Below are 22,665 nucleotides of genomic sequence, written 5' to 3' on the forward strand. Positions count from 1 at the left end.
CAAGTGCTGCCCAATCGTGAAATCGTATCTAACGGCAGACATTTCATGGTTTAGCGACCGCCGGCTGGTTGTGTCCGGTCCGTACTCCACCTCTTACAAACAGTGGAAGGAAAGCGTTGTTGATTGGACCTGCCAACCGCTGGGTCATTTGGCCCAGGTACCTGACATCACACTGGTACCGGGATTCATATGTGACACTGCTCGATTGTGAGGTTGGCATCCCATTCCCCTTTCGACAGTTCCTATTGAATCTGCTTCCACCGCCCTTTCAGGCAGCACCTTCCAGATCACAACAACTCGCTGTGTGTGAAATAAAAATTCTCCTCATCAACGCGCCCCCCCCCCCACCCCGGTCCTTTTCCTGATTCTCTTCAATCTGTGTCCCCTCTGGTTACCGAGCCTCCTGCCGCTGGGAAACACGGTCTGCTTATCGACTCTACAAAAACCCCCTCATGATTTTGAATATCTCGATTCAATCTCCCCCTTAACCTTCTCCGCTCTGAGAGGAACGATCCCAGCTTCTCCCAGTCTCTCCGCATGAACCAAAGTCCCCCTCATCCCTGGGAACATTCTGATAAATGTCCTCTGCAACCCTCTTCACAGCCTTGGCATGCTTCCTGAGGCGTGCAGTGCTCAGACACCAGTACGCCAGCTCTCGTCTCACCTAGTGATTCATAGAGAGTTTGGCAACAAAGTAATAAAGTTATTAAACCTCTAACTTCTTGGGTGAGCCGGCAATTTGTTAAAGGGAAACCCGCTGTGCTATCCAGCCCACTGGACACCTGGTGGAAATTGGGCCAATGTCGCTTTAAGTCAAGTCCTCCTGGGCTCTGTGACAAGGGGAGGTGACTGAACGGAAGTTGATGAGCTTGAGTTTCACGTGTGAACGGTCTGGAGCAGGTGAGGGCTGTTACTTTTGGTGGGGGTGTGAGGAAGTAAGTGGGCTGGTACACAGGGACGCGAGTTTCAGTGAAACACGACGGAGAGTCAATTTCGTGAGGACGGAAATCTTTTAGAGGGGGAAGAAAAGTTTTGAACAAGTTTTGTCAGAGGGAAATAGTTTTCTCACAGGGAAAAATGTTTTGAACATGTTTGCTCATCTGGATTTTAGCGCGGCTTGGGCAGGATGTCAACTTTCTAGTTGAAGCAAGTGTCTTAACTCAACAATAGGAAGGTGAGTGGATGCATTTTGCCTATAGTCGGACAAAGATTTTAAACTGCCAGCGTGCTTTACGTGTTAAATATTTGTGTGTGTGTGAGAGAGAGAGAGTTAAAAGTTCGGTTTCTTTGAAGGGGAAGTTTCTAAAAAAAATACTTCTGTAACTTTTGCAACAGATCTCGTTTGGGGTGAGACTCCTTTTATTTGTGACTCGAATTGCGCCATCGTTAATAGATTTTTGTGTTCGACAGCTATCGAAACTCGAGGCTATGACTGAGCAAGGTGGTAAGTGCTTTTACTAAAAAAACAGGGAAAAAAATGGAAGAGGGATCTAAATAATCGATTAGTGGTGAAAGCTGTCCTCTCCCAGAATGAACAAGTCAGTGAGCTCAGTGTGTGTGTTTTCTCCAGTGTAAGTTGAGAGTGGAAACTGGGCCATAACCCAACCATAGTGGGGAGGAGGGGACAATTCTGTACCCAATATGCTCAGGGTCCAGAATTAGTGGGGTCGCAGGATATTTTTTTGGGGTGGGGGGCAGTTAGAATTAAGAGGGAAAATGTCTTGCTGGAAGGGTTGTGAATCTTTGGAATCCTCCAGCCTGCAGATTCCAGCTTGTTCCTGCTCATTGAGTATACTCCCGACTGAGATGGATGAGATTTTATTTTGGGGCATTAAGGGACGGAGCAGGAAAATGGGGGTGAGGCTGAAGAATGACCAGCTGCGTTGACAGTATTTGTACCAATATGATTGACCTCCCGCTTCCCCCATGTTACGTTTCACCTGTGTTCCTGCCCCTTTACTTGCACTGTCCCTGTTGATCTCTGTGCCCTCCTCTTAGCTTACCTTCCCACTGAGCATTTCAAACCTGGACACCTTCAAACCCTCAAAGTTACTGATGTAGATTGTAAACGTCTGAGGCTCCCCCCGCTCCACATGGATCCGGCCCACCAGAATGACACATTCATTCCTGCCCTCTGCTTCCTGTCTGTTAACCAATCCTCTGCCCATGCTAATATAGATCAACCCCCCCCCCCTCAATTCTCATGAGCCCTTATCTGGTGCAACACACGCTTGTTTGGCACCACATCCACAGGTTCCCCTTTACCTGCCCTCTTCGTTACATCCTCAAAGAGATTTGCCAAACGTGCCACAACAACACAGCCCCGTCTAACCGTATGATTTCATTAATCTGCCTTGTTGAGAGATTGAAACATTTTCACGGCTATTGATGTGAGACCAACTTTTCCTTTTTGCCCCATCTTTTTCTGGACGGCAGCTTTGCATTTTGCCAGCTGCCAATCCTCCGCGAATACTCTTGGATGCAAGAGATTTTTCGAAATCGCAGCCCGCGGGCCCGCTGTTTCTGCAGTTACCACCAGGGGCAGCACGGTAGCACAGTGGGTAGCACTGTTGCTTCACAGCGCCAGGGTCCCCGCTTCGATTCCTGGCTTGGGTCACTGTGCAGAATCTGCACCTTCTCCCTGTGTCTGCGTGGGTTCCCTCCAGATGCTCTAGCTTCATAGAACATAGAAAATACAGCACAGAACAGGCCCTTCGGCCCACGATGTTGTGCCGAACCTTTGTCCTAGATTAATCATAGATTATCATTGAATTTGCAGTGCAGAAGGAGGCCACCCGGCCCCCCGAGTCTGCACCGGCTCTCGGAAAGAGCACCATACCCAAACTCAACACCTCCACCCAACACCAAGGGCAATTTGGACGTTAAGGGCAATTTATCATTGGCCAATTCACCTAACCCGCACATCTTTGGACTGTGGGAGGAAACCGGAGCACCCGGAGGAAACCCACGCAGACACGGGGAGGACGTGCAGACTCCACACAGACAATGACCCAAGCCGGAATCGAACCTGGGACCATGGAGCTGTGAAGCAATTGCGCTATCCACAATGCTACCGTGCTGCCCTTAAGAACAAATAAATCTACACTATATCATTTTACCGTCATCCATGTACCTATCCAATAGCTGCTTGAAGGTCCCTAATGTTTCCGACTCAACTACTTCCACAGGCAGTGCATTCCATGCCCCCACTACTCTCTGGGTAAAGAACCTACCTCTGATATCCCTCCTATATCTTCCACCTTTCACCTTAAATTTATGTCCCCTTGTAATGGTGTGTTCCACCCGGGGAAAAAGTCTCTGACTGTCTACTCTATCTATTCCCCTGATCATCTTATAAACCTCTATCAAGTCGCCCCTCATCCTTCTCCGCTCTAATGAGAAAAGGCCTAGCACCCTCAACCTTTCCTCGTAAGACCTACTCTCCATTCCAGGCAACATCCTGGTAAATCTTCTTTGCACCTTTTCCAGAGCTTCCACATCCTTCCTAAAATGAGGCGACCAGAACTGTACACGGTACTCCAAATGTGGCCTTACCAAAGTTTTGTACAGCTGCATCATCACCTCACGGCTCTTAAATTCAATCCCTCTGTTAATGAACGCGAGCACACCATAGGCCTTCTTCACAGCTCTATCCACTTGAGTGGCAACTTTCCTGAAAGACGTGCTTGTTAGATGAATTGGACATTCTGAATTCTCCCTTTGCGTCCCCGAACAGGCGCTGGAATGTGGCGACAAGGGGCTTTTCACAATAACTTCATTACAGTGTTGATGTAACCCTACTTGTGACAATAAAGATTATTATTATTACCTTCTTTGCCGCCTGCTGTACCTGCATGCATAACTTCAGCGACTGGTGTATGAGAGCACCCAGGTCTCATTGCACATTCCCCTCGCCAAATTTATGGCCATTCAGATAATTATCTGTCTTTCCGTTTCTGCTACCAAAGTGGATAATCTTGCATTTCTGCAAATTATGCTGCATCTGCCATTTATTTGCCCACTTACTCGTCCAAAGGATCTCTGCATCCTCCTCACAGCTCCCCCTCCCTACAAGGGTGGAAACATCCACTCTGCACCCATCCTGTCAAGTTTCCTCAGGGCCTTTTATACATTCCAATAAGATCACCTCTCAATCTTCGAAAGTCCAATGGATGAGTGTCCAACCTTTCCCCTCATAAGATTAAACCCCCCATCCAATCCCAGGAATCAATCAAGTCAACCTTCTTTAAGCTGCCTCTGGTGCCTTTATATCCATTCTTAAGTGAGCAGCTCAAAACTGGACACACTATTTTAACATGTGGTTTCACCAACAACATCCCTACTTTTATATTCTGCTCCCCCCCCGCCCCCCCCTAATAAACACCAACATTCCCTTTTTTTGCCAATTTAGCGTGGCCACCTACCTGTATCTCAATGCCATAAACCCGTGTTCTACCCATTCCCTTGACACCTTTGGAGTCTGGGAATCTAATTCCTTGTTGAATATAATCAGTGACTTGGCTCCACAACCTTCTGTGGTAGAGAGTTCCACGGGTTCACTGCCCTCTAAGTGAAGAGGTTTCTCCTCATCTCAGTCCTAAATGGCTCACCATGTATCCTGAGACTGTGACACCTTGTTCTCACCCCCTCCCCCACCCCCTTCCCCTTCACCAAGAGGCAACAACACCGCTGCATTTTGGCCACTGTTTGTTGGGAAAGTTTCAGATTCCAAACTTCAGACTTCTTGGAGCAATCCCCCCTCCCACCTCAATCTGATACTATCCTGAACTAATTTGGTTAGTCACAGTTGCATCACTTCTTCCAATAGTGTTTTTGTTTCTGAATGGATTGTGGAGTTTTTCCCTGAATGGCTGCCATTGTTTATCGAAGGTCAAACCTTAAAACCTTAAATCTAATTGCCCAATCTACCCCGGTCAACTTAGCCCTATTATAACTGATTAATTGACTTTATTTTAAAAAGAATTTATGAATGGATTGTGAAATATTCCCCAAATGGCTCCCATTGTTCGCCGACTGACAAACCTGAGATATAATTTCCCAATCTACCTGACCAACCCATCCCTATTTTAACCGATTAATTGACTTTTTGGTTTGCAGCACATTAATGTTCTGAATCTGTACATCATTCTCAAACTCCATGTGTAATCATGTTATGATCACTCTTTCCTCCGTTTCCCTCTGTTGGGATTACAAAGCAAGCCTGCCTTGTTGGGCAAAGCAAGATCTAAAGTAATTCCATGATGTATTCTAGAAGACTGTCTCAATTCCTACAAACTACTTCTGCTCATTCAATTTGACCAGTCTGTAGGAAAATTAAACCCCCCCACCCCCCACAAACTGCCTCTTGGATTATTGCATTGCCTTTATTACAAGCTGCTATTACCACTTGCTTAATGCATTGTCCAACAACAATACTACTGTTGGGAGGCCTTTAACCCATTCCATTCAGCATTTTCCCGACTTCATCCACACCGTTTCTCCATGATTCTCTGCACCAATATCCTTTCTCGCAACTTTCCTTCTGTCATTTTTTGTTCTCAAGGTTACCCCTCCATCCTCCTTTTCCACTATGCTCGAAAGATCAGCTCCCTTTCAATATTCCTTGGTAACCGTGTCTCTGCAATGGTGCCGATTGGATCTTGAGTCATTTACCTGTGTCCATCTAACTTGTTACTGATGCTCACCATTCACATAACGCACTTCCATTTAAACATGCTTTTAACCTTATTTCGCTACTTTTACCTTATTCACTGACATGTTGTTACCATTAAACATGTTGCCCCTGCCTATTGCTGCTTTATCCAAATCGCAATGCACCTTTTGTGGCTTTAACTTTTTAAGAATTAGAATGTTTTTTTGTGCCTCTTTCTGAAACCAGTTTCACTCTCATGTCCTTCCGCCACCCCTGTCCTGACGTTCAGCTTGAAGCCCTATCTGCAGCCTAAGGAATGTGATTTGGACAGGATACTCAGCCCACAGCCCCCTTCAGGTTGCCCCTGGCATTTCTCTATTCTAGAGATCAGAGCCCCAGCCTGTTTGAGCTTTCCCGATGGTGTCTTTTGGATCTGTTTTTGGTGCGGAGGGACTGAGCAGAAGGGGCGGGGGGTCAGCAGGGGAGCGGTGCGCTGTTGAGGAGGGGCCGAGAGAGTAGTGCCGTGCTGTTGCGGGGGGGGGGGGGGGGGCGGTGCTGGGATCATAGGGGTGTGCCACGCTGTCGGGGGGGGGGGGGGGGGGGGTTGGTCAGAGGGGGAGTGCCGCGCTGTTCGAGGTGGTTGCTGGGGGCAGGGTTCAGGGTCGGAGGATGAGCGCTGTGCTATGTCAGGGGTTCGGATTCCGAGGGTGATCGCTGTGCTGTCTTGGGTGGGGTGGGTGGGGTGGGGTGGGGCGGAGGGGTGGGGGCGGGTCGGGGGGGGAGCGCCGTTCTGTGTCAGGGTTCGGGGTCGGAGGATGAGCACTGCGCTGTCTTGGGTGGGTGGGTGGGGGTGGGGGGTGGGATGGAAGAGGGTCAGAGCGTTGTGCTGTTGGGGTTCCCTCTTTTAGAGGAGACATTGAACCGAGGCCCACTTCTGTCCCTTCAGGTAGTGGTGAAAGACGACCATGGCTGCAATTTTGTGAGGGGGGGGGCGTTTGCGGGTGGTGAAGGGAAGAGTTCTCGTCACCAGTGTCCTTTGGCTAATATCCCTGAAGCTCATAGTAAGTGTATTTACACGTGTCGTGTGGACGTAGGTATCACTACAAAAGGAAACAGATGATCTGGTTCATTATCACATTGCTCTCTGTGATTTAAAAAATATATATTTCGAGTACCCAACCTTATTTTTTCCAATTAAGGGCAATTTAGCATGGCCAATCCACTTAGCCTGCAGATCTTTGGGTGTGGGGGTGAAACCCACGCAGACGTGGGGAGAATGTGCAAACTCCACACGGACAGTGACCCGGGTTCTCAGCGCTGTGAGGCAGCAATGCTACCCACTGTGCAGCCAGTCTGTGGGATCTTGCTGTGTGTGAATTGGCTGCTGGCGTTCCTGCATTTACAAGTCCTTCAACGGTTGTGAGAGGCTTTGAGTCATCATGAGGCGGGGTGGGAGGGAGCTGGAGAAATGGGTGTCCCTCTGTATTCCTGCCCCCCTCGCAGTTGGAATTTGTGGTTGGCCTGTGTGTGCTCCATGGAATTCAGTGTAAGGGAGAAAGGCTGAGATAGTGGGAAGCTCGCAGGCACGACACAGAAGCTACATTGTTCCCCTTGGTAACCGAGCCTGTTATCAAATTAAAGCTGCCCTCCATTCAATGCCACTTTTAAATAACTTTAAATAATAGCGAATATTTGCCATGGGTATGCAGGAATACAACTTACATTTACACATTTAACACAGCTGGATAAATCAGACGGGAGAGAGAGAAATTGGGCGATGCCAGAGACTTCATTGTAAAAGATTTTGCAGAGCACTTGGAAAACAGTGGCAGGATCGGACTGAATCAGCACTGAATTATGAAGGGGAAATCATGCTTGACAAATCTACTGGAATATTTTGAGGACGTAACTGAGTTGACGAGGGGGAGCTAGTGGATGTGGCATGTTTAGACTTTCAGAAGGCTTTTGACAAAAGTCCCGCATAAGAGATTAGCGTGTAACATTAAAACGCATGGGATTGGGGGTCGTGTATTGAGATGGATAGAAAACTGGTTGGCAGACAGGAAACAGTAGGAATTAATGAAAAATGAAATAAATCGCTTATTGTCACAAGTAGGCTTCAAATGAAGTTACTGTGAAAAGCCCCTAGTCGCCACATTCCGGCGCCTGTTCGGGGAGGCTGTTACGGGAATTGAACCGTGCTGCTGACCTGCCTTGGTCTGCTTTCAAAGCCAGCGATTTAGCCCTGTGCTAAACCAGCCCCTGGTTTAGTCTAGTGGGGTACTGCAGAGATTGGCACTGTGATCCCAGCTATATTAATAATTTAGATGAGGGCACAAAATATAATATCTTCAAGTTGGGTGGGAGGGTGAGCTGTGAGGAGGATGCAGAGATCCTTCAGTGTGATTTGGACAAGTTGAGTGAGTGGACAAATGAATGGCAAATGCAGTATAATTCGGAGAAATGTGAGATTATCCACTTTGGTAGCAAAAACAAGACGACTATTATCTGAATGGCCGTAAATTAGGAGAGGGGAATGTGCAAAGAGACCTGGGTGTCCCCGTACACCAGTCACTGAAGGTAAGCATGCAGGAACAGCAGGTGGTGAGGAAGGCAAATGGTATGTTGGCCTTCATAGCGAGGGGATTCAAGTACAGAAGCAGGGATGTGTTGCTGCAATTACACAGGGCCTTGGTGAGGCCACACCTGGAGTATTGTGTGCAGTTTTGGTCTCCTTCTCTGAGGAAGGATGTTCTTGCTGTAGGGGAATGCAGAGAGGGTTTACCAGACTGATTCCTAGGATGGTCGGACTGACGTATGAGGAGAGATTGAATCGGTTAGGATTGTATTCGCTGGAGTTCAGAAGAATGAGGGGGGAAATCTCACAGAAACTATAAAATTCTTTCAGGACTGAACAGGGCAGATGCAGGAAGGATGTTGCCGATGGCGGGTGTGTCCAGAACCAGGGGTCACAGTCCAAGGATACGGGGTAGATCATTTAGGACAGAGGTGAGGGAAAATTCACACCCAGTGGTGAGCCTGTGGAATTCGTTGCCATGGGAAATAATTGAGGAAGTAAAAGAAGCTGTTAGATTAGTACTTGGGGGACTTCCGGTTGCGGCGATGCGGAGCTAAGCCGCACAATTCGGCAGCTCCCGCTAGAACGGACTTTTGGGCTCTCCGGAGGAGTTCCAACGGAAATCTTTTGACCGATTCCCGTGTGGGAAGGTGAGAGCAAGGTCCCCCTTCCGTCGTGTATGGAGGGGACCAGAAGTGGAGCGGCGGAAAAAGAGGCTTGAGAGCAGCGGCAGAAACAAGGGGGAAAAAACAAGATGGCGGAGGGCGGAGATCGAGCAGCATGGGGGCCGGACCAGCAGGAGTTTGTCAGGTGCTGCGTGGAGGAGCTTAAAAAGGAGGTGCTGGCGCCAATGCTGATGGCGATCGAGGGGCTGAAGGAGACCCAGAAGGCCCAGGAGGTTGAGCTCCGAGAGGTGAGGGACAAAACCAACGAGGACGAGATCTTGGGCCTGGCGGTGAAGATGGAGGCGCACGAGGCGCTGCACGAGAGGTGGGCCGAGAGATTCGAGGTCCTGGAGAACAGGTCGAGGAGGAAGAATCTCCGGATTCTGGGTCTCCCTGAAGGGGTGGAGGGGGCAGATGCCGGGGCGTATGTGAGCACGATGCTCCATTCGCTGATGGGTGCGGAGGCCTCTCCGAGCCCCCTGGAGCTAGAAGGGGCTCACCGGGTCCTGGCGAGGAGACCCAAGGGCGATAGTGGCGAGGTTCCATCGTTTCGCGGACAGAGAGAGTGTCCTGAGATGGGCCAAGAAAGAGCGGAGCAGTAGATGGGAGAATGCGGTGATCCGAGTCTACCAGGACTGGAGTGCAGAGGTGGCAAAGAGGAGAGCTGGCTTCAACTGGGGTGCTGCATAAAAAGAGGGCGAGATACGGAATGCTGCAGCCAGTCGGAATACAGCGACTGTGGGTCACGTATCAGGACCGACACCACTATTTTGAAACGCCAGAAGAGGCTTGGACCTTTATCCAAATGGAAAAATTGGACTCGAACTGAGGGTCTGTGGTTGTGGGGGAGATGTTGACTGTATACAGGGTTGTAAATATGGGTAAAGAATGTTTCACGGGTGGGACAATGGATGGGGATGGGGGAAGAGTTCTGATGGGGAGACCATGAGGAATGTGGGTGTCGGTGCTGGAAGGAGGTGAGACCTGGGGATGGGGGAATTGGGATAAGGCTGCAACAGGAGCTGTGCCACAGTGGGCGGGGTTGGCTCAGGAAAGCGCGGGCTTTTTCCCGCGTTAGGGAGGGGGGGGGGGGTTGGAGGAGCGCAGGGAGGAGGAGGGATTTCCACACCGGGGGGGGGGGGGGTCAACGGGAAGGCGGGGGAAGCCGGGGTCAGCAGGAGTCAGCTGACTTACGGAAGTATCATGGGGGGAGCAAAAGAGCTAGATTTGGATCTAGCGGGGGGGGGGGGGGGGGGGGGAAATAGGGTTGCTGCTGCATTGGCCGAGTGGGAACTGAAAATGGAAGAGGTGGTCGGGGCGGGGGTTCCCCGTCTGGGGGACTGGAGGGTGCGGGAGGCGCGGGCACAGGACTGGCCTAAAATAGGAGATGGCTAGTCGGCAAGGGTGTGTAGCCCCCCAATCCGGCTGATCACGTGGAATGTGAGAGGCCTCAATGGGCCAGTTAAGAGGGCCCGAGTGTTCGTGCACTTAAAGGGACTGAAGGCAGACGTGGTCATGCTTCAGGAGACACATCTGAAGGTGGCAGATCAGGTCAGGTTAAGAAAGGGATGGGTAGGGCAGGTATTCCATTCTGGGCTGGATGCGAAGAACAGAGGGTTGGCAATACTGGTGGGGAAGCGGGTGTCGTTTGAGGCCAAGAACATAGTAGCGGACAATGGAGGTCGCTACGTGATGGTGAGCGGTAGGTTGCAGGGGACGTGGGTGGTATTGGTAAATGTATACGCCCCGAACTGGGACGATGCTGGATTCATGAAGCATATGTTGGGGCGTATTCCAGACCCGGAGGTAGGAAGCTTGATAATGGGTGGGGATTTTAACACCGTGTTGGACCCAGCACTGGATCGCTCCTGATCCAGGACCGGAAAGAGGCCGGCCACGGCCAAGGTGCTTAGGGGGTTTATGGACCAGATGGGGGGAGTAGATCCGTGGCGATTTGCCAGGCCTTTGGCCAGAGAATGTTCTTTTTTCTTCCATGTATACAAGGCCTACTCCCGGATAGATTTTTTTGTTCTGGGCAGGGCATTGATCCAGAAAGTGGAGGGAACGGAGTATTCGGCCATAGCCATTTCAGACCATGCCCCGCAGTGAGTGGAGCTAGAGTTGGGAGAGGAGAGGGACCAACGCCCGTTGTGGCGGTTGGATGTGGGACTGCTGGCAGACGAGGAAGTGTGCGGGAGGGTGCGGGGGTTTATTGAAAGGTATTTGGAGGCCAACGACAACGGGGAGGTGCAGGTGGGGGTAGTATGGGAGGCGCTGAAGGCGGTGGTCAGGGGAGCGTTAATCTCCATCAGGGCTCATAGGGTGAAGAGAGAGGGCAGGGAACGAGAGAGGTTAGTGGGGGAGTTTTTAAGAGTGGACAGGAGATATGCAGAGGCCCCTGATGATGGACTACTCGGGGAGAGGCGAAGTCTCCAGACGGAGTTCGACCTGTTGACCACAGGGAAGGCAGAGGCACAGTGGAGGGAGGCACAGGGGGCGACGTATGAGTATGGGGAGAAGGCGAGCCGGATGCTGTCACATCAGCTCCGTAAGAGGATAGCAGCGAGGGAGATAGGTGGAGTCAAGGATGGAAGGGGAACTACGGTGTGGAGTGCGGTGGAAGTAAATGAGGCATTCAAGGCCTTCTATGAGGAGCTGTACAGATCCCAGCCCCCAGTGGGAAAAGAGGGGATGCGACGATTCTTGGACCAACTGAGGCGCCAATTGGATTGGAGGAGCTGATTAGGGGACTGGGGAGCATGCAGGCAGGGAAGGCCCCGGGATCGGATGGGTTCCCGGTGGAGTTCTATAGGAAGTATGTAGACCTGTTAGCCCCGTTGCTGGTGAGGACTTCAAACGAGGCAAGGGAGGGGGAGGACCCTGCCCCCGACAATGTCGGAGGCGATGATCTCTTTGATCCTGAAGCGAGATAAGGACCCACTGCAATGTGGGTCGTACAGGCCGATCTCGCTCCTCAACGTGGATGCTAAGTTGCTGGCAAAAGTGCTACAAGAATCGAGGACTGTGTCCCGGGGGTGATTCACGAGGACTAGACGGGATTTGTAAAGGGCAGGCAGTTAAACACCAATGTGCGGAGGCTCCTAAATGTGATTATGATGCCATCGGTGGAGGGAGAGGCGGAGATAGTGGCAGCTATGGACGCGGAGAAGGCCTTTGACCGAGTAGAGTGGGAGTATCTCTGGGAAGTGTTGCGGAGGTTTGGGTTCGGGGGAGGGTTTATTAGCTGGGTTAAGCTCCTATATAGAGCCCCGGTGGCGAGTGTAGTTACGAATTGGCGGAGGTCGGAGTACTTTCGGCTGTATCGAGGGACGAGGCAGGGGTGCCCCCTGTCCCCCCTGTTGTTTGCATTAGCAATTGAACCTTTGGCCATGGCACTAGGGGAGTCCAGGAAATGGAGGGGGTTGGTCCGAGGGGGAGAGGAGCATCGAGTGTCGCTGTACGCAGACTACCTGTTGCTGTATGTGGCGGATCCAGTGGAGGGGATGGCGGAGGTCATGCAGATCCTAAGGGAGTTTGGGGACTTTTCGGGCTATAAGCTTAATGTAGGGAAAAGTGAGCTATTTGTGGTGCATCCGGGGGATCAGGGAAGAGGGATAGACGATCTACCGTTGAGGAGGGCGGAAAGGAGCTTACGATACTGGGGATCCAGGTAGCTAGGAGTTGGGGGGCCCTGCACAAACTTAATTTGGCGAGGCTGGTGGAGCAGATGGAGGACGACTTCAAGCGATGGGACATGTTGCCACTCTCGCTAGCGGGCAGAGTACAGTCGATTAAAATGGTGGTCCTCCCGAGGTTTCTTTTTGTATTCCAGTGCCTTCCAATTGTGATCACCAAGGCCTTTTTTAAGAGGGTAGGCAGGAGCATTATGGGTTTTGTGTGGGCGAGCAAGACCCCGAGGGTAAGGAGGGGGTTCCTGGAGCGTAGTAGAGATAGAGGAGGGCTGGCGTTGCCGAATTTGGGTGGCTACTACTGGGCAGCCAACGTGGAGATGATCCGTAAATGGGTGATGGAGGGAGAGGGGGCGGCATGGAAGAGGTTGGAGATGGCGTCCTGCAAAGTAACGAGCATGGGGGCGCTGGTGACGGCACCGCTGCCGCTCTCGCCGACAAGGTACACCACGAGTCCGGTGGTGGCGGCAACACTAAAGATCTGGGGGCAGTGGAGATGACTCAGGGGTGCGATGGGAGCCTCGGTGTGGTCCCCGATCAGAGATAACCATCGGTTTGTCCCAGGAAGGATGGATGGGGGGTTTCAGAGCTGGTATCGGGCAGGGATTAGAAGAATGGGGGACCTGTTCATTGATGGGACGTTTGCGAGCCTAGGGGCGCTGGAGGAGAGTTTGGGCTACCCCCGGGAAACACGTTCAAGTACATGCAAGTGAGGGCGTTTGTGAGGCGACAGGTGAGGGGATTCCCGTTGTTCCCGGCACACTGGATTCAAGACAGGGTGATTTTGGGTGTATGGGGCGGAGAGGGCTAGGTGTCGGCGATATACCAGGAGATGAAAGAAGAGGGGGAGGCTTTGGTAGAGGAGCTGAAGGGTAAATGGGAGGAGGAGCTGGGGGAGGAGATTGAAGAGGGGCTGTGGGCTGATGCCCTAAGTCGGGTTAATTCCTCTTCCTCGTGTGCCAGGCTTAGCCTGATACAATTTAAGGTTATTCACAGAGCGCATATGACGGGGGCGAGGCTGAGTAGGTTCTTTGGGGTGGAGGACAGATGCGGGAGGTGCTCAGGGAGTCCGGCGAACCATGCCCATATGTTCTGGTCGTGCCCGGCACTGGATGGGTTCTGGAGGGGAGTGGCAGGAACAGTATCTAAGGTGGTGAAAGTCCGGGTCAAGCCAAGCTGGGGGCTAGCACTATTTGGAGTGGCGGACGAGCCGGGAGTGCAGGAGGCGAAAGAGGCCGGCATTCTGGCCTTTGCGTCCCTGGTAGCCCGGCGAAGGATCTTGTTAGTGTGGAAAGATGCGAAGCCCCCCAGTGTGGAAGCCTGGATAAATGACATGGCAGGGTTTATCAAGTTGGAGAGGATAAAGTTTGCCTTGAGAGGGTCTGTGCAGGGGTTGTCCAGGCGGTGGCAACCGTTCCTATACTATCTCACGGAGCGTTAGATGCAGTTCGGTCAGCAGCAGAAGCAACCCGTGGGGGGGGGGGGGGGGGGGGACATCTCTTTCGGGAGGAGGGGGGAAGAAGGGTGGACGGGGAAGGGGGGTTTTTCCTGGGGGGGGCGCTTGAGCAAGAAAATACATAAATGTTCTGGAAAGTTGATATGTGCGGGAGGAATCCAATGTTCAAAGTTCTGTATTATGTTGATTTGACATGTTTATATCTTGCTTTGCGACTTTTCTTTTCTTTTTGTTACGGGGTGGTTGGTGGGGGGGGGGGGTTGTATGGTTGAACATTTTGTTGAAAAAATTCTTAATAAACATATTTTTAAAAAAAAGATTAGTACTTGGGGCTAAGGGGTTCAAAGGATTTGGGGCAAAGTGGGATTAGGCTGTTCCTATTTCCAATGTTTGGGCAGCGTGATGCCCTCGTGCACCCCACTGCACTGACCGCTTGGACAGGGGCACGGCGTCCCTTCTGCACTGACCGCTTGGACAGGGGCACGGCGTCCCCTCTGCGCTGACCGCTTGGACAGGGGCACGGCGTCCCCTCTGCACTGACCGCTTGGACAGGGGCGCGGCGTCCCCTCTCCGCTGACCGCTTGGACAGGGGCGCGGCGTCTCCTCTGCACTGACCGCTTGGACAAGGGCACGGCGTCCCCTCTGCGCTTACCGCTTGGACAGGGGCGCGGCGTCCCCTCTGCGCTGACCGCTTGGACAGGGGCGCGGCGTCCCCTCTGCGCTGACCGCTTGGACAGGGGCGCGGCGTCCCCTCTGCGCTGACCGCTTGGACAGGGGCGCGGCGTCTCCTCTGCACTGACCGCTTGGACAGGGGCACGGCGTCCCCTCTGCGCTGACCGCTTGGACAGGGGCGCGGCGTCTCCTCTGCGCTGACCGCTTGGACAGGGGCGCGGCGTCCCCTCTGCGCTGACCGCTTGGACAGGGGCGCGGCGTCTCCTCTGCACTGACCGCTTGGACAGGGGCGCGGCGTCCCCTCTGCACTGACCGCTTGGACAGGGGCGCGGCGTCCCCTCTGCGCTGACCGCTTGGACAGGGGCGCGGTGTCCCCTCTGCGCTGACCGCTTGGACAGAGGCGCGGCGTCCCCTCTGCACTGACCGCTTGGACAGGGGCGCGGCGTCCCCTCTGCGCTGACCGCTTGGACAGGGGCGCGGTGTCCCCTCTGCGCTGACCGCTTGGACAGGGGCGCGGCGTCCCCTCTGCACTGACCGCTTGGACAGGGGCGCGGTGTCCCCTCTGCGCTGACCGCTTGGACAGAGGCGCGGCGTCCCCTCTGCACTGACCGCTTGGACAGGGGCGCGGTGTCCCCTCTGTGCTGACCGCTTGGACAGAGGCGCGGCGTCCCCTCTGCACTGACCGCTTGGACAGGGGCGCGGTGTCCCCTCTGCGCTGACCGCTTGGACAGGGGCGCGGCGTCCCCTCTGCACTGACCGCTTGGACAGGGGCGCGGCGTCCCCTCTGCGCTGACCGCTTGGACAGGGGCACGGCGTCCCCTCTCCGCTGACCGCTTGGACAGGGGCACGGCGTCCCCTCTGCGCTGACCGCTTGGACAGGGGCGCGGCGTCCCCTCTGCACTGACCGCTTGGACAGGGGCGCGGCGTCCCCTCTCCGCTGACCGCTTGGACAGGGGCACGGCGTCCCCTCTGCACTGACCGCTTGGACAGGGGCGCGGCGTCCCCTCTGCACTGACCGCTTGGACAGGGGCGCGGCGTCCCCTCTCCGCTGACCGCTTGGACAGGGGCACGGCGTCCCCTCTGCACTGACCGCTTGGACAGGGGCGCGGCGTCCCCTCTGCACTGACCGCTTGGACAGGGGTGCGGCGTCCCCTCTGCGCTTACCGCTTGGACAGGGGCGCGGCGTCTCCTCTGCACTGACCGCTTGGACAGGGGCACGGCGTCCCCTCTGCACTGACCGCTTGGACAGGGGCACGGCGTCCCCTCTCCGCTGACCGCTTGGACAGGGGCACGGCGTCTCCTCTGCACTGACCGCTTGGACAGGGGCACGGCGTCCCCTCTCCGCTGACCGCTTGGACAGGGGCACGGCGTCTCCTCTGCACTGACCGCTTGGACAGGGGCACGGCGTCCCCTCTCCGCTGACCGCTTGGACAGGGGCGCGGCGTCCCCTCTCCGCTGACCGCTTGGACAGGGGCGCGGCGTCTCCTCTGCACTGACCGCTTGGACAGGGGCGCGGCGTCTCCTCTGCACTGACCGCTAGGACAGGGGCGCGGCGTCCCCTCTGCACTGACCGCTTGGAAAGGGGCACGGCGTCCCCTCTGCGCTGACCGCTTGGACAGGGGCGCGGCGTCCCCTCTGCGCTGACCGCTTGGACAGGGGCACGGCGTCCCCTCTGCGCTGACCGCTTGGACAGGGGCACGGCGTCCCCTCTGCACTGACCGCTTGGACAGGGGTGCGGGCGTCTCCTCTGTGCTGACCGCTTGGACAGGGGCACGGCGTCCCCTCTCCGCTGACCGCTTGGACAGGGGCACGGCGTCCCCTCTGCACTGACCGCTTGGACAGGGGCACGGCGTCCCCTCTCCGCTGACCGCTTGGACAGGGGCGCGGCGTCCCCTCTGCGCTGACCGCTTGGACAGGGGCGCGGCGTCCCCTCTGCGCTGACCGCTTGGACAGGGGCGCGGCGTCCCCTCTGCACTGACCGCTTGGACCGGGGCACGGCGTCTCCTCTGTGCTGACCGCTTGGACAGGGGCACGGCGTCCCCTCTGCGCTGACCGCTTGGACAGGGGCACGGCGTCCCCTCTGCACTGGCCGCTTGGAAAGGGGCACGGCGTCCCCTCTGCGCTGACCGCTTGGACAGGGGCACGGCGTCCCCTCTGCGCTGACCGCTTGGACAGGGGCGCGGCGTCCCCTCAGCGCTGACCGCTTGGACAGGGGCGCGGCGTCCCCTCTGCGCTGACCGCTTGGAAAGGGGCACGGCGTCCCCTCTGCGCTGACCGCTTGGACAGGGGCGCGGCGTCCCCTCAGCGCTGACCGCTTGGACAGGGGCACGGCGTCTCCTCTGCGCTGACCGCTTGGAAAGGGGCACGGCGTCCCCTCTGCGCTGACCGCTTGGACAGGGGCGCGGCGTCCCCTCTGCGCTGACCGCTTGGACAGGGGCACGGCGTCCCCTCTGCGCTGACCGCTTGGACAGGGGCACGGCGTCCCCTCTGCGCTGACCGCTTGGACAGGGGCGCGGCGTCCCCTCTGCGCTGACCGCTTGGACAGGGGCACGGCGTCCCCTCTGCACTGACCGCTTGGACAGGGGCACGGCGTCCCCTCTGCGCTGACCGCTTGGACAGGGGCGCGGCGTCCCCTCTGCGCTGACCGCTTGGACAGGGGCGCGGCGTCCCCTCTGCACTGACCGCTTGGACAGGGGCACGGCGTCCCCTCTGCGCTGACCGCTTGGACAGGGGCACGGCGTCTCCTCTGTGCTGACCGCTTGGACAGGGGCACGGCGTCTCCTCTGCGCTGACCGCTTGGACAGGGGTGCGGCGTCCCCTCTGCGCTGACCGCTTGGACAGGGGCACGGCGTCTCCTCTGTGCTGACCGCTTGGACAGGGGCACGGCGTCTCCTCTGCGCTGACCGCTTGGACAGGGGCACGGCGTCCCCTCTGCACTGACCGCTTGGACAGGGGTGCGGCGTCTCCTCTGCGCTGACCGCTTGGACAGGGGCGCGGCGTCCCCTCTGCGCTTAACGCTTGGAAAGGGGCACGGCGTCCCCTCTGCACTGACCGCTTGGACAGGGGCGCGGCGTCCCCTCTGCGCTGACCGCTTGGAAAGGGGCACGGCGTCCCCTCTGCGCTGACCGCTTGGACAGGGGCGCGGCGTCCCCTCTGCGCTGACCGCTTGGACAGGGGCACGGCGTCCCCTCTGTGCTGACCGCTTGGAAAGGGGCACGGCGTCCCCTCTGCACTGACCGCTTGGACAGGGGCACGGCGTCCCCTCTGTGCTGACCGCTTGGAAAGGGGCACGGCGTCCCCTCTGCACTGACCGCTTGGACAGGGGTGCGGCGTCCCCTCTCCGCTGACCGCTTGGACAGGGGCACGGCGTCCCCTCTGCACTGACCGCTTGGACAGGGGTGCGGCGTCTCCTCTGCACTGACCGCTTGGACTGGGGCACGGCGTCTCCTCTGCACTGACCGCTTGGACAGGGGCACGGCGTCTCCTCTGCACTGACCGCTTGGACAGGGGTGCGGCGTCTCCTCTGTGCTGACCGCTTGGACAGGGGCGCGGCGTCCCCTCTCCGCTGACCGCTTGGACAGGGGCGCGGCGTCCCCTCTCCGCTGACCGCTTGGACAGGGGCACGGCATCTCCTCTGCGCTTACCGCTTGGACAGGGGCGCGGCGTCCCCTCTGCGCTTACCGCTTGGACAGGGGTGCGGCGTCCCCTCTGCGCTGACCGCTTGGACAGGGGCACGGCGTCCCCTCTCCGCTGACCGCTTGGACAGGGGCACGGCGTCCCCTCTGCGCTGACCGCTTGGACAGGGGCACGGCGTCCCCTCTGCGCTGACCGCTTGGACAGGGGCGCGGCGTCCCCTCTGCGCTGACCGCTTGGACAGGGGCGCGGCGTCCCCTCTGCACTGACCGCTTGGACAGGGGCACGGCGTCCCCTCTGCGCTGACCGCTTGGACAGGGGCACGGCGTCCCCTCTCCGCTGACCGCTTGGACAGGGGCACGGCGTCCCCTCTGCGCTGACCGCTTGGACAGGGGCACGGCGTCCCCTCTGCGCTGACCGCTTGGACAGGGGCGCGGCGTCCCCTCTGCGCTGACCGCTTGGACAGGGGCGCGGCGTCCCCTCTGCACTGACCGCTTGGACAGGGGCACGGCGTCCCCTCTGCACTGACCGCTTGGACAGGGGCGCGGCGTCTCCTCTGTGCTGACCGCTTGGACAGGGGCGCGGCGTCTCCTCTGTGCTGACCGCTTGGACAGGGGCACGGCGTCCCCTCTGCACTGACCGCTTGGACAGGGGCACGGCGTCTCCTCTGCACTGACCGCTTGGACAGGGGCGCGGCGTCCCCTCTCCGCTGACCGCTTGGACAGGGGTGCGGCGTCTCCTCTGTGCTGACCGCTTGGACAGGGGCACGGCGTCCCCTCTGCACTGACCGCTTGGACAGGGGCGCGGCGTCCCCTCTGCGCTGACCGCTTGGACAGGGGTGTGGCGTCCCCTCTGCACTGACCGCTTGGACAGGGGCGCGGCGTCTCCTCTGTGCTGACCGCTTGGACAGGGGCGCGGCGTCTCCTCTGTGCTGACCGCTTGGACAGGGGCACGGCGTCCCCTCTGCACTGACCGCTTGGACAGGGGCACGGCGTCTCCTCTGCACTGACCGCTTGGACAGGTGCGCGGCGTCCCCTCTCCGCTGACCGCTTGGACAGGGGTGCGGCGTCTCCTCTGTGCTGACCGCTTGGACAGGGGCACGGCGTCCCCTCTGCACTGACCGCTTGGACAGGGGCGCGGCGTCCCCTCTGCGCTGACCGCTTGGACAGGGGTGTGGCGTCCCCTCTGCACTGACCGCTTGGACAGGGGCGCGGCGTCCCCTCTCCGCTGACCGCTTGGACAGGGGCGCGGCGTCTCCTCTGCACTGACCGCTTGGACAGGGGCACGGCGTCCCCTCTCCGCTGACCGCTTGGACAGGGGCACGGCGTCTCCTCTGCGCTTACCGCTTGGACAGGGGCAAACGTCCCCTCTGCGCTTACCGCTTGGACAGGGGCACGGCGTCCCCTCTGCACTGACCGCTTGGACAGGGGCGCGGCGTCTCCTCTGCGCTGACCGCTTGGACAGGGGTGTGGCGTCCCCTCTGCGCTGACCGCTTGGACAGGGGCGCGGCGTCCCCTCTGCGCTGACCGCTTGGACAGGGGCGCGGCGTCCCCTCTCCGCTGACCGCTTGGACAGGGGCGCGGCGTCCCCTCTGCGCTGACCGCTTGGACAGGGGCGCGGCGTCTCCTCTGCGCTGACCGCTTTGACGGGGCGCGGCGTCCCCTCTGCGCTGACCGCTTGGACAGGGGCGCGGCGTCCCCTCTGCACTGACCGCTTGGACAGGGGCGCGGCGTCCCCTCTGCGCTGACCGCTTGGACAGGGGCGCGGCGTCCCCTCTGCGCTGACCGCTTGGACAGGGGCGTTGCGTCCCCTCTGCGCTGACCGCTTGGACAGGGGCACGGCGTCCCCTCTGCGCTGACCGCTTGGACAGGGGCGCGGCGTCTCCTCTGCGCTGACCGCTTGGACAGGGGCACGGCGTCCCCTCTGCGCTGACCGCTTGGACAGGGGCACGGCGTCCCCTCTGCACTGACCGCTTGGACAGGGGCGTGGCGTCCCCTCTGCGCTGACCGCTTGGACAGGGGCGCGGCGTCCCCTCAGCGCTGACCGCTTGGACAGGGGCACGGCGTCCCCTCTCCGCTGACCGCTTGGACAGGGGCGCGGCGTCCCCTCTGCACTGACCGCTTGGACAGGGGCGCGGCGTCCCCTCTGCGCTGACCGCTTGGACAGGGGCGCGGCGTCCCCTCTGCGCTGACCGCTTGGACAGGGGCACGGCGTCCCCTCTGCGCTTACCGCTTGGACAGGGGCGCGGCGTCCCCTCTCCGCTGACCGCTTGGACAGGGGTGCGGCGTCTCCTCTGCACTGACCGCTTGGACAGGGGCGCGGCGTCCCCTCTGCGCTTACCGCTTGGACAGGGGCGCGGCGTCTCCTCTGCACTGACCGCTTGGACAGGGGCGCGGCGTCCCCTCTGCGCTGACCGCTTGGACAGGGGCGCGGCGTCTCCTCTGCACTGACCGCTTGGACAGGGGCACGGCGTCCCCTCTGCGCTTACCGCTTGGACAGGGGCGCGGCGTCTCCTCTGCACTGACCGCTTGGACAGGGGCACGGCGTCCCCTCTGCGCTGACCGCTTGGACAGGGGCATGGCGTCCCCTCTCCGCTGACCGCTTGGACAGGGGCGCGGCGTCCCCTCTGCACTGACCGCTTGGACAGGGGCGCGGCGTCCCCTCTGCGCTGACCACTTGGACAGGGGCGCGGCGTCCCCTCTCCGCTGACCGCTTGGACAGGGGCGCGGCGTCCCCTCTCCGCTGACCGCTTGGACAGGGGCGCGGCGTCCCCTCTGCACTGACCGCTTGGACAGGGGCGCGGCGTCCCCTCTGCGCTTACCGCTTGGACAGGGGCGCGGCGTCCCCTCTGCGCTTACCGCTTGGACAGGGGCACGGCGTCTCCTCTGCACTGACCGCTTGGACAGGGGCACGGCGTCTCCTCTGCACTGACCGCTTGGACAGGGGCGCGGCGTCCCCTCTGCGCTTACCGCTTGGACAGGGGCGCGGCGTCCCCTCTGCACTGACCGCTTGGACAGGGGCACGGCGTCTCCTCTGCACTGACCGCTTGGACAGGGGCGCGGCGTCCCCTCTGCGCTTACCGCTTGGACAGGGGCACGGCGTCCCCTCTGCACTGACCGCTTGGACAGGGGCGCGGCGTCCCCTCTGCACTGACCGCTTGGACAGGGGCATGGCGTCCCCTCTGCACTGACCGCTTGGACAGGGGCGCGGCGTCCCCTCTCCGCTGACCGCTTGGACAGGGGCACGGCGTCCCCTCTGCACTGACCGCTTGGACAGGGGCGCGGCGTCCCTTCTGCGCTTACCGCTTGGCGGGGCGCGGCGTCCCCTCTGTGCTGACCGCTTGGACAGGGGCACGGCGTCTCCTCTGTGCTGACCGCTTGGACAGGGGCACGGCGTCCCCTCTGCACTGACCGCTTGGACAGGGGCGCGGCGTCCCCTCTGCGCTGACCGCTTGGACAGGGGCGCGGCGTCCCCTCTGCGCTGACCGCTTGGACAGGGGCGCGGCGTCCCCTCTGCGCTGACCGCTTGGACAGGGGCACGGCGTCCCCTCTGCGCTGACCGCTTGGACAGGGGCACGGCGTCTCCTCTGCACTGACCGCTTGGACAGGGGCGCGGCGTCCCCTCTGCGCTGACCGCTTGGACAGGGGCACGGCGTCCCCTCTGCACTGACCGCTTGGACAGGGGCACGGCGTCCCCTCTGTGCTGACCGCTTGGACAGGGGCGCGGCGTCTCCTCTGCGCTTACCGCTTGGACAGGGGCGCGGCGTCCCCTCTGCGCTGACCGCTTGGACAGGGGCGCGGCGTCCCCTCTCCGCTGACCGCTTGGACAGGGGCGCGGCGTCCCCTCTGCACTGACCGCTTGGACAGGGGCACGGCGTCTCCTCTGTGCTGACCGCTTGGACAGGGGCGCGGCGTCCCCTCTGCACTGACCGCTTGGACAGGGGCACGGCGTCTCCTCTGTGCTGACCGCTTGGACAGGGGCGCGGCGTCCCCTCTGCACTGACCGCTTGGACAGGGGCGCGGCGTCCCCTCTGCGCTGACCGCTTGGACAGGGGCACGGCGTCCCCTCTCCGCTGACCGCTTGGACAGGGGCGCGGCGTCCCCTCTCCGCTTACCGATTGGACAGGGGCGCGGCGTCCCCTCTGCGCTTACCGATTGGACAGGGGCGCGGCGTCTCCTCTGCACTGACCGCTTGGACAGGGGCGCGGCGTCTCCTCTGTGCTGACCGCTTGGACAGGGGCGCGGCGTCTCCTCTGTGCTGACCGCTTGGACAGGGGCACGGCGTCCCCTCTCCGCTGACCGCTTGGACAGGGGCGCGGC

At 58.8% G+C, this 22,665-nt stretch overlaps 1 protein-coding gene across 1 annotated transcript in view; it reads left to right on the forward strand.

Moving 5' to 3' along the window:
* The first annotated feature begins 882 nt into the window (after positions 1 to 882).
* Positions 883 to 22,665, forward strand: part of hpn (hepsin) — a 62,170-nt gene continuing 40,387 nt past the window's right edge. Inside the window, 2 exon segments of the mRNA XM_072468884.1 lie at positions 883 to 1,174; positions 1,411 to 1,444. Of these exon segments, the coding sequence (XP_072324985.1) occupies positions 1,429 to 1,444 (16 nt within the window). The 5' untranslated portion in view covers positions 883 to 1,174; positions 1,411 to 1,428.

The sequence above is a fragment of the Scyliorhinus torazame genome, chromosome 12 (genome assembly GCF_047496885.1).
Source record: "Scyliorhinus torazame isolate Kashiwa2021f chromosome 12, sScyTor2.1, whole genome shotgun sequence".
NCBI lineage: Eukaryota > Metazoa > Chordata > Chondrichthyes > Carcharhiniformes > Scyliorhinidae > Scyliorhinus > Scyliorhinus torazame.